This window comes from Uloborus diversus, chromosome 4 (assembly GCF_026930045.1).
Source record: "Uloborus diversus isolate 005 chromosome 4, Udiv.v.3.1, whole genome shotgun sequence".
In the NCBI taxonomy this organism is placed as follows: domain Eukaryota; kingdom Metazoa; phylum Arthropoda; class Arachnida; order Araneae; family Uloboridae; genus Uloborus; species Uloborus diversus.
In genome coordinates, this window is record NC_072734.1 from 170,954,916 (window position 1) to 170,971,407 (window position 16,492).

At 36.1% G+C, this 16,492-nt stretch overlaps 1 protein-coding gene across 2 annotated transcripts in view; it reads right to left on the bottom strand.

The window, feature by feature from the left end:
* Nucleotides 1-16,231, bottom strand: part of LOC129220273 (alkylglycerol monooxygenase-like) — a 50,753-nt gene extending 34,522 nt beyond the window's left edge. Inside the window, exons 1-2 of one of the 2 annotated variants that reach the window (XM_054854656.1) lie at nucleotides 16,193-16,231; nucleotides 980-1,107 (exon numbers count right to left, since the gene is read on the bottom strand). In XM_054854656.1, coding sequence (XP_054710631.1) covers nucleotides 980-1,102 — 123 coding nt within the window. In that variant the 5' untranslated portion in view covers nucleotides 1,103-1,107; nucleotides 16,193-16,231. Of the gene's footprint in view, nucleotides 1-979; nucleotides 1,108-15,734; nucleotides 15,751-16,192 lie in introns of those variants that run through there. The other variant, XM_054854657.1, reaches the window with a different exon arrangement.
* Nucleotides 16,232-16,492: the final 261 nt, after the last annotated feature.

The following is a 16,492-nucleotide window of genomic DNA, read 5'->3' on the forward strand; positions in this document are numbered from 1 at the left end:
TCAAATTAATAGACTTAGTAAACAAATAATTCAGGCAGTAAAACGCTATTTAATTTGCATTTGTCGGGGGCTGTGTAGCACGCAGGTTGCTTGCGACACGATCTCGAACTGACAATATGACAACTGGTTGTAAATATGGTGAATTTCGATTACTGTCATGTGTTTAATGACACTCCCAAGATTAAGACTAATCGATAGACGTAAGATTTATCGGCAAGGGGTTTAGCCTGTACAACGCCACATAGAAACAAACATACATACATAGATTAAGTTTTTTTTGGGGGGAAAAACAAAAAATTGAAATAACTGTGATACATGTACTGTTTATTATACATGTTTTCGAAAACATTGGCTATTTCAGGGGCTAAGAATCTTTAGTAAAAAATTCATGCATATTGCATGTCAATTTTACAGTCAGGATAAATGTCAATCTTTCACGGTAGCGTTAGAAAATAATTATTTCTTCCCCAAAAATGGACAATTTTCTGCAGTAACGTTGGATGGGGATTACTTTCTCTTTTCCCAAAATGGTCAAGTTTCCACGTTAGGAAAAATGTCAATTTTCCCCGGTAACGCAGGGAAAATATTGCTATTTCTTCCCTCCAAGTGGTCAATTTTCTACACCTGGAAAAATGTCAATTTTCCATGATAACGTAGGAAAGGGATTGCTATTTCTTTCCCCAAAACAGTTAATTTTTCACGGTAACGTAGGAAAAGGCAGGAAAGGGATCGCTATTTTTTCCCTCCAAATGGTCAATTTTCTACATCTGGAAAAATGTCAACTCTCCATGATAACCTAGGAAAGGAATTGCTATTTCTTTCCCCAAAATAGTCAATTTTCACGGTAACGTAGGAAAAGGCAGAAAAGGAATTGCTTTTCTTCCCCCCTAAAATGGTCAGTTTTCCACGTCAGGCGATAATTTATTTTTGCTATGTAATGTTTTTCATTTACACCTTCATGGAAGAAATGCGTACTTACTTGTACGGTGTATTCTGGGACTTCTTCCGGTGCTTGGAATGACGTTTTTGTAGGACTGACGACATAGAACAAGTATCCGAAGGATTCTACAATCTCGCTCATACTGTAGTTGGAATCGTTCATCGTGTCTACCAATAAAATAAAAACATGTTATTCATGCCATTCACAAAGAAGTTTAAAAGATTAATTATTCCATCCGCTCTCTCTCTCTCTCTCTCTCTCCATGCTTCCATGATTGGCAGAAAGCCAAGCGTAAGATCGCTTTGTTTGAGGTTCAGCTGGCTAAACAAACAAGAAGTTCTTTTTATAGATATGAAGTACCAAGAAATGAAAGAGTATAAATACCAAAATTAAGAATTTGGAGAAAACTAATACAAATTACAAATGATAAGAGAAATGGTAGGTATAGACAGGCACCGCATGATTTAGAACAGTGGTTCTCAGCCGGGAGTGGTGGTGAAGGGAATAATACTTTCTCGTAAAAAAAAAAAAAGGAGGAATTAGAAGATTTTCAAACGGGCGTGAATGCATGAAATAATGAAGTAAAACAGTAAAACTATTTACAAATATTTCAGTCACATGTAAATGTTACCAACGTTGTAGCCTTTTGAGATTTTTAGTGCAGTTTTCATACCACATCTCTGAGAATCATGATTTTCAGTATTGGCAGGGGCGGCAAATAGGGGGAGCAAGAAGGGGCGGTTGCACCCCCAAATATTTTGCACAGAATATTAAGAAGTCAGGAAATTCAATTTACATAACGCGCGAATCAGTGATCATCATATGCAATAGGAAATTAAAAAAAAAAAGAATCTGCAGATGATCTTTAGTAAAAAGTTGATGAAACATGAAATCTGCCCAGACACGAGCAACTGTTTTTCGCTATTTGGATAATAACTTAGAAATTCATGAATCATTTTCAGAACTTCCAGAATAAAAAACAGATGGAGAATAAGGTTGTTTCAACTAAAGAAGAAATTTCCTCATATGGGTTAAACGCCTCATACTTGTAAGTCTAGTGTTAAGATGATGCTTCTGCTTCTAATGTGAAAGGACAGTGCAGAGGTGTGACTGGCCCGATTTTTACGAGAAGTTCCTTGGTATTTTGAGTTCATTGTTGCGCTTATATTTTAAATGTCTGTTCAATTAGTAAGTGAACATTGATTCCTTCGGTTAAGAGGCATATTTGAGCAATTCAATACATTGTATACTTTCATAGAAACTTCTTACAAAAGACACGCTATTTTTTAAAAGAAAAATCTTGTATCAACAAATACTTTTGCAGGATGCTCTTTAACTGAGAGGTACAAAATGGTCTTCAAACGTTAAAGCTGGAAATCTTGATTGAGCTCCTATTAAGAGCTTGTTAATTTGGAATTATTGGACGCATTAAAAAAAAATATATTTAAAAAAGTTACAAAAATCCACATGATGATGCAAAGTCATATGATTGGCTCAATATTTTGTTTCAAATAATAGATTCATTCAGTTTCTTATGAAATTAACACACGATTTAGTGATAAATCTAAGTTCAATATTATATGTGCAGGTTATTGAACAAGATAAATAAAATATTTCAGTTACACGTAAAAGTTGTTGAAAGAAGCAAAAAGAATTGTTTTGTGAAGAGCTAGTGTACTTCAATGATGAAAAATTAAGACTAGAGCGCAAATTTTAAACTTGCGTGGGTTTTTTTAAAGAGAAAATTTTTTAAGATGCATTTTTTAACATAACTTTGTAGCTTCAATTATTTTTCACCGATTCCAATCAACTCAGATAACTGTGAAAGATCATTTTCGTGTCTCAGAAGATTAGAGTTTCTTTTATTGGTACATGATGGGACAAGCAAAACTTTCATCTTCAGCTATATTGCCAGGAGCATGCCACTGGATATTGACGGGATATAGTACCAAGATTTCCTTTTCTTCTGGATTCCAAAAATCGTACATTAAAAATTTACTTTAGAAACGGTAGTATCAAGATCTTTTCTGTTACAGTTTGCTATAAAATAAATTAAAAGTGTGGAAATTAAAATTTGAATTTCTTGAATGACCTTACTGAAAGAAATGTACTCATATATTATTCCATATTGAGAAAATTCATGTTTAAAAAACTCGACCCCCCAAATGAAATGTTGAAATGCCGCCCCTGAGTATTGGCATACATGAAATCTTAATATTGAGCTAGGAATTGAAAGCGTCCTGAGGTGTGCTTTGTCACAGTCAAGACCTAATATTCAAAAAAATGTGAAGTCGGTGACAAACGGTAACAGCCCTCATATTGACGTTCTTAAAGAGACAAGTATAATATGCCAACATGTCCATTGCTTCGGTTACTCGTCTAGTCAGTGCTAATTCTTTATTAGCTACCAGTTTGCTTTGCTTGGCATTCCTGGCTTCTTTAAGAGGTTTTCCACCTCCAGCTCAGTCACTTCGTATGCCGGCCCAATGAGTGCTAATGAGCACGAAACTGCAGTCCTCGGTTGGAATGACTCAGCTGGCGGTGTATTTCTGCCTTAGCCCTGGCTCTAGGGTGGTAACTTTCTGAATATACCTGCCTTGCCTTCAATCTTCGAGTTGAACCGAACCATTGCTTCGGTCACTTGTCTGGTCAGTGCTAATTCTATATTGGCCACCAGTTTGTTTGGCACTTTCGCAGGCCCGCGTCAAGCCTAATCGGCGCCGTCGTGCAAATGTCTTTTGAGCGCCTTTATGCAGTGGCACATAGCGAAAATATAGTTAACACAGACCTGGATCTGCGTACTTGCAGACCCCGCAATGCGGATGGGGGGGGGGGGGACGTCCTTAATGGGCCCAACGACCCAAGAAGTTGGGCCCTCTACTAAAAAACGTATTAATCTATATAAAGAGTTTGTATGTATATGTTCAAACATAAACATACAGACTTATATAGAGAGAGAGAGAGGGAGAGAGAAAAAGGGGAGGGGGGGCATATTGAGTTTTTAGTCGGCAGAAATCTGAGGAGTTCGCCATAATGAGGAGAAAAAGAATAAGTAATATGAATTTAATTGTAAATATAATGTACTTGTACAAAAAATATCGGATCGGGAGGAGTTTCTAAAATGTTAGTTTAGCAAACGGAATTTTCGACTGTATTGAGAATAATGAAGGTTCAGGGCTCTTGGTCTTAAATTTTTCGAATTTGAAGTTTTAAAGGCGTGATTATAAGTCTTTTTCTGTAACATAATGGAAAGAGGTCAGTGATTCTTCCTGCAATTATTATTGAAGTTCGAAAAACGCAACTTTAGAAGATCTTTGATGATGTTAAAACAACGGCAGTTGGGGGTTATCCCAGGAAAATTTTCAACAGATTCAATTTTTTGAAGACATTATTTAAGGCTGAGATTTGGAACTCTGTCTATAGGAGATTTTTGAATTTCCAAAAATAGCAATTTTAAACGTTCTTCAGTGATGTTAGGAGGATGTAAGGTTAGGAGGTCTTACCCGTAAATTTTACGAAAGTGTTTACACACGTGATTGTGTACCACCTTTGGGGAAGGAGTTAGGAACTCTTCCAGAAATCTCATCATATTTAAGTTCCAAAAACGTAATTTTGGACAAATCTTTGTTAATTTAATGAAACGCGGTGTCGGGGGCACTGCCAAGGAATTTTTATTAATGGAACTTCTAAAAATGCATTTGTAGGTCACTTTTGAAGACGTTAGAAGATGGAATTAAATTGTAGGGATTCTGCCTCAGAAATTTTTCTACATGGAACTCTTAAAAATGCATTGTAGGCCACCTTTGATGACGTTAGAGGGAAGGATTAAATTGGGGACTCAGCCCCAGAATTTTCGAAATTGAAGTTCCAAAAACGCAATATTAAAAAAAGAGAAAGTTTTGGTGACTTTCTTTGTAATTTTTCGAAATTTAAGTATTTAAAATGCTTTGCCTTTTTAAGTTACCCTGATAAGTTACCTTTTTGGATTTTCGATTTCGGAAAAATTCGAGACAAAGTTCGAAATCCCCTCATTCCTTGTCCTCACAGCATTAAAAGTGGTGCAAAAATGCGTTTTTAGGCTGTTATATAAAGGGATGGGGGTGAAAGGTAAGACTTCGGAAATTTTTTTGATATTGAAGCTCCCAAAACGCAATTTTAAATTCTCTTCGATAATTAAAAAAAAAAAAAAAAAACGGGGATTTTTTCAAAATTGAACTCCTGAAATTGAATTGTCTTTGATTGGCCTGACAAGAAAGATAAGGCTCTCCGGGGTTTTTTTTTAAAATCAAAGTTTTAAAATCTCAAATTTTAGGTGATTTTCGATGATATTGGGATGACGGAGGGTTCGAGTCCCTCTACCGAATATTTTTATAAATAAAATCACTAGAAAAGCAAATGTGAACTATATTTAAAAATTATAAGAAGAGAAGGCTTTTAGGACTCTCCCCCGGAATTTTTTACTACTGCTCCAAAAATTCAATTTTAGACGATCTTGAATGACATTATAGCCCTTGGGGACCCGAAAACCAATATAAGCTTTTCAAACCAAGTTTAATTTATGAAAAAAAAATTAAATTAAATAAAAACAAAGTTCAAAACTTTTCGGGTCCTTTCTTACTCCCCCCCCCAATCCAGGTCCTACACAAAAAATTTCTCTTGACTGTCTTTTTCAGGATCCCTTAGGTCAGGACTTTTTCCTTCTTTTCCCTTTCTTTTTCAGGGAATTTCCCTTCTCTCCACTTTTTGCTCCGTGCCGTGCCAAGGTTTGGTTTTCGCACATGGAAGGTGGTGCGTGGGCCCTTTTTTCCCAACTTTTAGGCCGATTACTGAATAGGACGTGTGACCTAGGGCCCCTGCCATTTGGGAGCCCCAAATTAGCTAAAACTGTTTTAGCAAATGGCAAAAATTGTAATGTTTGGCTACAAGAGTGCCCCGAAAAAATGTCCGGCCTGAAGCCTCCGATATCTTAATCGGGGGTCAACATCAATAGGTTTTGGGGTTCTAGGGGGCCCCAGAACCAATATAAACTTTTCAAACTGCGTTTGATTTACGGAATTTTTTTATAAAATTGAATGAAAACCAAACTCAAAGATTTTCGGGCCCCTTCAGACTCCCCCCCCCCCCCGCGTTGCGGGGTCGTGCGGTACGTAGTTACGCCAGTGCTCCCCCCCCCCCACCCCGATGTTTTGCTAAACATTCGATTTCGGTTAATCAGATGGACCACATCGGATCGTTTTGGTCCCAGTCACTTCTTTTTTTGAATTTCAATAAAAACAATGATTTTTATACTTTGGCAAACTCCGGGTACCACAAAGACACCAATTTTTTGTGCTATTTTAATAAATAAGTAAGCGTGCTTTTTTTGCATGATTTTCTTTTTGTTAGGATAAATGCAGAGGTCGATATAGTAGATGGACAGCAAGAAAGAGACATGCCCGTCATTTAATTAACTTCAACGGGGTGTTAATTCAACCCCCCCCCCCCCACACACACCATGACTTTGAAAAAACAATGCTTTCAAGTAAAAGTAGAAGTGTTTTTTGTTATTTTTCGACAAAACTTGCATGAAGAGCAAGTCGTTTGTGTCTCCCCTCCCCCTAGAGATCTAGATAGATTCTCTCCTAGATAGATCTAGAATATATTTTTTTTTAAATTAATAATGATATAGATATAGATTGATTGATATCGCCACGAAACTTATTTAAGCAGCTGCCGAGAGCGGCAACATTGGCGTAAAAAGGCAGATGATAATATTGATATATAGAGAAAAACATTGATTAATACCGTCGCTAAATTGTCTAAGCAGCCGCCGAAGGCGGCAACCCTGGCGTAAAAAGGCGGACCAGCTGGTCGCCGAAGGCGGCTAGTAATAAAATAAGATGTTTGTGTGCGTGTGTGTGTGTGTGGCGCGCATCCCAAAAAAACGGTAAGGCCTAGAAAGATTAAATTTGGTATACAGGTGCAGTTTTTGCCAAAGATGTGCACCTCGGGCTTCGATTTTTGATATTTTAATTAGAAAAAAAGTTATTTGATGTTTTATGTTATTTTTAGCACTTTTTAGTACTTTTAACCTCACAGACCCCGAACCAATCGCGCCAGACGAGTATTTTTTCTACTATAGTACAGGAAATTCAATTTTAAATATGATAAATAAAAATTTTTTGAAGGTAGAGCAATTTTTGTATTCTTTATAGATTTTTGAAAAAGCCTTTATTTTTGTATTTTTTTCTGGGTTTAGTTTTTTTCGAAACTCATCCTGCAAAAAGTATTGAACCCTCAATTCTAAAATTTTAGTTGGTAATAGAAAAAACATTCCGATCCCTTCAGAAGAAAAAAGTTTTTAAAAATACGCAATATTTTTTTTTTTTTACAATTTTTTTAATGCGGAACACAACGCGAGCTGTTCGCTTGCCGGCTGAGTTCCGAACTTACCTCATCACGTGATCCAACTGAAATCATTTGCCTTCCCTTCACCTTTTTTTTTTTAAAAAAGTTTTTTATCTTTTTGCAAGCGCTACTTTTTGCACACTACAGGAACATAGAGTCTTTTTATTTTGCGAGCTATTTTAATTAAATGAATAAAGCCAGCGGTTTTTTGCATGATCTTTGTTTCTGTTACGGATTTGCGGTTAAGTTAGGAAGATACAGAGATAAATAGAGATTGAGTGGACATAAAATGTTTTTTTTTCGAATTAATACTTATATAAATAAAAAAAAGATTGTTAATTACTGTCAGAGGTAGATATGCATAGATCGTATAGATAGATAGATAGACAAATATAGAGGTCGATATAGTAGATGGACAGCAAGAAAGAGACATGCCCGTCATTTAAGGAACTTCAACGGGGTGTCAATGCCCCCCCCCCCACACACCATGACTTTGAAAAAACAATGCTTTTACGTATAAGTGGAAGTGCTTTTTGTTATTTTTCGACGAAATTTGCATGAAGAGCATGTCGTTTGTGTCTCCTCTCCCCCTCCTACTTAAAATATTCCAATTTTCAAATTATTAATGATATAGATAGATATAGATTGATTGACACCGCCACGAAATTCATTTAGGCAGCCGCCAAAGGCGGCAACTTTGGAGTAAAAAAAAAGCGAATGATAACACTGATTTATAGAGAAAAACATTGATTAATGTCGTCGCTAAATTGTCTAAGCAGCCGCCGAAGGCGGCACCCCTGGCGTAAAAAGGCGGACCAGCTGGTCGCCGCAGGCGGATAGTAAATAAATAAATCAACGAAGACACACAGGTTCGATGGCTGAAAAAAAAAGAAAAAAAGCCGAGAGTGCAGAGTTTAGAGAGCGCTAAAAAACCGAGGGCGTAAAAATGCGTAGGTGGTGAGGTTCGGAGGTTCGAGAGCGCACAGCTCCACAATGGGCTGAAAGACCAGTCGGCCCTTAAGTTAGCTCCACACACACTCGCACTCACACGGAAAAGGAAGCTGGTTTTACTTGTAAAACAAAAGTACTCCAGTGGCCTATAAATATTGGCCTTATTTTAATGCTGCCAAACTCACACTAACAACAACAGTGAGAGTATAATGGAAAAGTACCGAATATTTTCGCGTTTTAATTGTTTATAATATCAGATTTTAATTATAACATAATTGTACATATCATTTTTTTTTCTTTGCATCAAAAAATTAAATATAATGTGCTAGCATTTTGAAAACTATTTAAGATTAAGAAAAACACTTTATAAAAATTAAAAAAGAAAAGTTTTAATGCACAGTAGAAGCTCAGTTAATGGCTCCCCCTCTCATCTTTTGCCCCCCCCCCCTTTTCGGATTGTCCTGATCCTATGTTAAAATTTACCTTGCTTTTACGGGAAGAAGATATCGGGCTTTAGAAGACAGCCATTTAACTTCACACCCCAACCTGCACGTCACTACCTTTTTGGCTTGATGTCTCAACGGGGGCGGCAAGGTGACCGAACAAAACACAAGCAGAACAAGTTTTTACTACACTGCCACTGAATAAGCCCTAAGCCCCCTCTTCAACCTCGAGGGTTGCTTTTCATTTCTTTTTTCCTCTTGTCTTGATATACTTACAAGAACATCAGGGTTATCTGGTCTAAAGCCCTGGATCCGTCTCTTAAGTGGCGACACACTTTGATCCATGCCCTGCGCGCCGCTTTCGACTGCGATTGGAGGCGGGCAGTCACGTGGGTTCAGTCCGCCATTTTGTGTCGTTGCCTGTGTGATTTCACTGTGCGGAATACCAGATATTTTCTCTTTGCTATTCGTATTTTTCATCAAACGCTATCTTTAATATGAAGATGCCTTGGTATAGTGCATCAAGATGTTCTAACAGTTCAAAATTACTATATCGAAGTACATTGAAAGATTATTTATGTATTTTAAATATTTTTATCAATACTGCTGTGCAATTTCAGATACTTTTTGAAACTCTTGTTGAAATTGTAATATTTTTTACTTTGCATGAAACTGTCTGATAGTTTGTTAATTTTCATGGGATAATAAGGACATTCACTAAAATCATCATAAATAGTTCCTTCAAGCATTGTAAAGCTCAACTATGTAACGGCACCTAATAAATTGCTAGCAGTAGTAAAATATTTGCCCTATTTTTAAAACTGATTTTTCTGAGTTTAAAATAACAAAGCCGTCAAAATTTAAATATACTAATTATTTTATTTATCTTTAATGTAAATTTTCTATTGTTTAGTTAGTTATATAATGTCTCAATAACTGTAGCAAAATTATTTTAAGAACACGTCGTTTTGCTTTTAATTGTGTCATAACCATGAGTTTCAATGTGTTGCCAAGTTAATTATTTATCTATTTTGCGCATAAAAATTAAGATATTAAAAGTATGAAATTATTCATTAAAAAAATTAAGCTTCTTTGAGATTATAGTAACATGTAACTCAAGTCAAGTTATATAATTACGTGAAGATTTTTTTTTTTTTTTGCTCGGAAAAAAATCTGTTTTCGTTTAATTTTTATTTGGATGTGAAATCCTTTTTAATAAATAAATATATATATATATATATATATATATATATATATATATATATATATATATATATATATATATATATATATATATATATATATATATATATATATGATTTATCCCAGTATCTGTTAATTTATAAATTCATTATTACTACTTATAACAGTTCGTCACAGATGTAATCTGCATTCTTTTATTTGAATTCCTATTGATATCAAATAATTCAATTATTATTATTTTTTAATATTGATTTAAAACTGGTTACATTTTATTATCAGTTCGTTGAATTTTTAAGAACTAGTAGTATCCTTAAAAATCAGGTTTAAATGAAAGGCATTTTTTAATGTAAAATCGTCATGAAAAACAAGAAAGTGTTGGTAAAAAAAAAAAAAAATGGAAGAGTTTTGCTAAAAATAAAACCTTATTAGTTAAAACAAAAAGAAATTTTGTAGTTTTTTATAAGTGAATAATTTTCCATAAGAAAACTACACACATTAGTAATATAAATGATACTGCTTTGCATGAATAACTTCAAACTGTTGCCCACAAATAATTTATGACAGAATTAATTTAGTTCACTACTGTTCTACTCAGTAGTGGATTTAAGGGGGGGGGGGCAGGAGACCCGTGAAGGATGAATTTATTTAACTATTTTATTCACTATTTTTTAATTGAGTACTCCATTGCATTTTTTTATATAGTTAATTAAACAGAACACAAAACACACATAGAGCATATTTTGAATAATAGCATTTTTGTTTGCTAAAGAAGTCATACTGGAGTCATAGAGTGGCAGAATACATTTATACATTTAACTCGCTGGTTTTGAATTCAAGGGAAAGTAATATCGCGATTCGTCGATTAATTTTTCTTTGATGGAATCAATAACTAACATTCTTCAAAAAATGTGCAGGCGTGCCTAAAAGAATTATTTTGATCCAGGAAGTATTTGCGAAATAATAGCTTTTTCTTTTTTCAGCTTATAAAAAATGCAAAATGAAAGAAATCATATCGTAGTTTCTTGAGAAAACCATGGTATTAATGGAGGCGGCATGTACACTCTAAGACAAAAAAAAAGTTGCACCATGAAGGAAGTCTTAGAATACAATGACATTTGGAAGGTATGTTAAGTGTATATGGAAGAGTAAATGATTAGAAAATGAGAACGATATAAGCAAAATTTATTGAACAACATACACAAAATGGGTAACATTCAGTATGGGGTATGGCCGCCATTATTCCGAATACAACATGCTAATCGTCTTGGTAACGAATCGTACAGGTTCTTAATGAAGTCCTGTGGTAGTCTATCCCATGCTGCTTTAACTTTGTTACGGAGTTCCGGCAGATTTCGAGGTACGGATGGAGTGTTGACATCTCGTCCCCATGGCATCCCACACATTCTCGATTGGGGACAGGTCTGGTGAATATGCCGGCCACTCCATGCTGTCTAGGCCTTGAAGACAAGCTCTAGAGACGGCAGCAATATGGGGTCGAGCGTTGTCTTGTTGGAATAGCGGCCGAACACGGGTGGCTCAGGGATGGCAAAGCAACTGGCTGCAGGATCTCTTGAACGTAACGTTGGCCGGTCAAAGCACCGTTAATGAACACTAGAGGTGATTTTGCATCATATGCAATTGCGCCCCACACCATGACACCAGGTCTCGTGGACGTATGACGCTGTACAATAAACCGTAAATCTTGGCGCTGACCACGTTGCCTCCACACGCGGATTCTATTGTCGTCTCCACCAAGACAGAAGCGGGACTTGTCAGTGAAGACTACGCGATACCATTCGACGCTCCATGTCCGTCTTGTACGGCACCATTCCAATCTTTTCCGACGATGCAATGCTGTTAATGGCAGTCGTCGTAACGGTCTACGTGAGCGCAGTCCCACGTCGTGCAGCCGTCGGCAAATGGTGCGACCACTTATTGGCCGATTGATGGAAGGTCCCACAGCCCGTTGGATGTCTGCAACTGTGCTGGTTGGATCGTTACGAGCTTGCCTTACGAGCCTCCGGTCCTCCCTCGGTACGGTTTGTCTCGGCCTCCCTGAGCCTGGTTGACGCTGATATGTGCCTCGTTGAGTCCACTGCCGCCAAATGCGTGCAACAGTAACATCAGTGTAACCAACGTGCTGTGCTATCCGTCGAAATGACCATCCAGCTTCTCGGAGGCCAATTATGCGACCCCTTTCGAACACTCCTGGTTGCGTAAATTGCTTGCGAACTTTATTTCGAGGCATAATCCAATGTTAAACGACGTAACTAACAAATCAGATTGAGTTAAATTAAAATTGCTGCTCTACTGGACGCCCTTATATAGCTGGTCTTGCGCTGTGCTTAGGGAAACCCTGCGCGCGTTGCATGCGCAATCCTAACCTGGAAATTTAATCATTTGCATATCTTAGGCAGAAGAACCATCCCTCCAAATTTCATTCACATCGGTCCACACCTTCCTGGTGCAACTTTTTTTTTGTCTTAGAGTGTAATATGAATATGTTATCTCAACTGTATCATGGCTTCAAGAACAATCAGCAACTGCTTCGAAATCCACACAGAAATTGTCCTGAATTTTTCTGTAAAACTTATATGTTTAATAGCTATGCTTTTCCTAATTAAATAATATTTTATAGTTAAAATACTATAAAATAATATTAAAACCTCAAATGAGGTATGGGTAGATCTTTTTTATTGAATAACCTTGCCCTCATGTTATAATCATTACGACATTGTTCCTGAAATTAACATTACTATGGTTTAGTATTTAATTGGCATGAAACGTTAAAGATGTTTTACGTCCACATTCAAAGTATATTGGCGCATAATATGTATGTTCTTAGAAGTGGATCATTAGTTTAAGGGATCCTAAAAAAATTAAAAAAAAGACATTTTAAAATAAAGTAATGAAAACTTTGTTATGAAACATGGTATGTGGCAAGGGGAAGGAGGTGGTGCTATTCAATTTCCCGAGAGATTTTTCTGTATCCGCCCCTGGTTTTACTACACCAACTTTCTAATAATAAAACGCATATTTAAAACACTTCAAGTAATTTGTAGGTCTATATGGGGGGGGGGGAGAAATTACTCTTAAAAATAGTCGAAAATTTCTTCAAAACATCTTTTTACCAATATTCGGTTTAATAATAAAAAAAATATTTTACTAAGGTAAAATTCAACCTTTTTGTATGTATATTATCAGTTACATAAGTTACGATTAAAAATCTGTAAACATTCGTTGATAAAAAGATACTTTTCAATGAGCGAAACTCTATTTTTCTACTGTTGAGATAGGGAGAAAGAGTCGGAACGACACAAAATGGCGGACGCTGGAGCGTGTCGCCACTTAAGAGACGGATCGAGGGCTTTAATCTGATCTGCTTGGACTGGTAATTGAGTGAACATTGGAAAAGGTCAAAAAAGGTTATGAGACTCCCTTCCGCCTGTTTTTTATTGAGCACTGGCCACAGGTGGTTCTAAGAGACAAGAGTGAAGTTAAAAGAGCCCTCTTTCTTGCTATTATTAAATTTTCTCGCACTGAATGGTCTCCTATGAGGGGGGGGGGGGAGTCGTTTTGAGCAAACAAAATTTTTTGGAAAGTCAAAACTGATTTTTTTTTAAATTTTTTTTCACTTGATTTAGCATGTTGAAACTGACTTTGGCGCCCCTCCGGCTCCCCTTTGACGCCCCTCAGGCGTGCGGCGCACGTCTTGCACGCCCGCTTACGGCGGGCCTGGACAAGCTTGGCAAAGCAAAACAGTGGAAGGAAAGAGAAGCTCAGTACAGAAACCGACGGGTGTTGAAGTGGATTATAGTGTTTAAAAAGCGAACAACAGCAGTAAAAGTGACCACAGAACTCAATCACGATATGGATTCACCAGTGTGAGTGATAAAAGTTAGAAGAGCTCCTTTATAAACAGAACATTTACGGCAGAGTAGAGATTCCAATCCCCCCCCCCCCTATTTCCATTATTTTGATAACTACCTGTAATTGCAGCAAAGAAAAGTTTCTTCTGATGCTTCAGTGTACATTACATAAGCTAACGCTAAGTTGGGTAAAACTTGATATGAATATTGAGTAATGTATTTTCAGTAAGTTTTTTGAAATGAAAAGGAACCTCAGTGATAATGAATTAGGCCCTATTTTAAAGTGAGAAAAATATCTAGGTAGTATTTTTTAAAAAAAAGTGATACGACGGGTACTAACCATTAATAAATGACAGAACATTATTCTTTGTTAATAGATTAATGAGAAAGAAAACAGATGTAATATTCTGTGTGAAACTTGTTGAGCAAAATGTGAAAGATAAAACTTGTGTAGCTGCCATTCTTAAGAAACAGTTTTGAATGAATATTTTCCCATTGGTTTTCCTCAACATTAGCAATGTCATCAATATCAGCGCCTTTTTCAGGACAATCAGCAGTTTTACGAGCAAATTTAATTCGTGATTCTTCAGATGGTTTTAACACACCGTGAGCAACAGATTTTTTTTTTTTTTTTGCATGATTCTTGAACTGGCTTTCAAAGGAAACCAATGTCCTGCTATTAGCATTTGCTTTGATGTGTTATCCATTAAAACTTCCAAGACTCATGCAAGAACTCAAAATTTAAAAACAGAATCACTATGAATATCAGTTATTTCTTTAAAGTGCTTATTGCTTAACGGATGGAAGTAATTTAGGACAAGTGATTTCAATTCATGATTTAAACCTTTACAAATAACCACTAATTTTTTCTTTATCGAAGGTAAACACACCGGTAATGGCCAGTGCTTCAGAGTGCTTCAGTATAGTAGCCACTTAAAGGTTTATATTTAAAAAATAAGGATTTCCAGGTTACCCAATGGATTCAAATGTGCAAGAGGTAATACCAACGATGATAATACGAGGGCAAATCAAATCAAAAAGTCTTTGCGCCTATTTTTTTTAGCCAAAATACGGCTGTGAATACAAAGCAAACATACACATTCCCAACAGTGACAGTTCCTTGAACCGTACCAGCCGTATCTGCTTTTTGCTCGGAAGAGCGGAGCTGCTATCAGTCATTTAAAATGACGGTTGTTCTTCAGACGTCCACAGCTTATGAGTAGCAAAGTGTTATTCGTTTTGTACGGAGCAAGGGACAAAAGCCCATAGCAATTCACAGGAAAAATGCACCTGCAGTCCAGACCTTCCCCTTAGTGATTTTTACGATTTTAGTCCACTGAAGAAGTTTTTGGCAGGACAGAAGTCAAGAACGTGGTCCCACGGTGATTCCACAGGCAGTCGGAAGATTTCTACGACAGGGGATCTCTAATTTAGTGCTGCGATGGGACTAATGTCTGAACCGCGGTGTGGTGACTATGTGGAGAAATATTGTAAGTGGCATAGTTTACTGCGTATATTTGTAAATACCTGTAAGTATCTTTTTTTGGCAAATAAAAATTAGGCACAAAGACTTTTTGATTTGCCCTCGTACCTTCCGCACGTTCGATGCACTTTTGAATCCATTGAGAGACCTGGAATCGTATTTTTTCAAATACAAGCCTTGAAGTGGCCACTACTGAAGCACTGGCCACTACTGGTGTGTTTACCGTAGCGAAAATAAAAAGAAATTTTAGCGTTTCTATGCACAGAAGTGAAAAAAATTGTGTCCTATTCCACTCCAGTAATGCATTTAAGCACAAATGCACTTTCATAAGTAATAGTCCAAAAATTCAATCAAAACGTCACATTAAATGAGCAAAGGGTTAATAAAATTATAATAATATGAAGATCAAAGAATAATTTTAAATTAATTACTGATTTAGAACAGAACTGAAAACTTACTTTTCAAGGAATTTTCTTGCCAACTCTGCTCTTAGATAGGAGAAAATAGCTCAACTCAGAAAAACAATAATTTTGTCAGATTTTTTGAATCACTACTGCTAACAATTGGTACAAAAAAAAAAAAAAAAAAAAAAAATCATTTGTTTCAGCTACTCGATTCAGTAGAAGCTATTAACCATAACTATTTGTTAAGAATGTAAGGTTTAAACACACATAAAAGGTACGAGAAGCTCCTTGGTGACTTTTGGGAAAAGGAAAAATTCATCATAATAATTCAATGAATTACTGGAGGGTTTCCATGTCACTATTTTCTATATGCGAAATATTCTTGAGGATTATTTTAGTAAAAACTTTATCGCCTAAAAAGTCATCAAAGTGCATTTTGTATCTCTCATTTAAGTTCATATAAAGATAGAAACGAAAAAAAAAAAAAAACTAAATTATTAGAAATTTCTTACCAGATACTTGTGAAAAGGGGTTGTGAGTACAATAGCTAACAGTAATTTTTTCAAAGTGTTTAACCTTTTCTACCTACAATATCATTTGATCATTTATTGAAATCATAAACCGAGCACCTATTTGACAGGTACGAAGAAGTAATAAATTTTCATTTGTTTTAGCAACCACAACAAGCTATCTAATCTATCTGTATCTTATGCTGATCTGATATAAGCCAAAGCATGCGAAAAGGAACTGTAAAAACTGTTGGGAACAGAGTTGTGAAACAGAATAAAAAAGATCGAAAGAATTAATCGCTT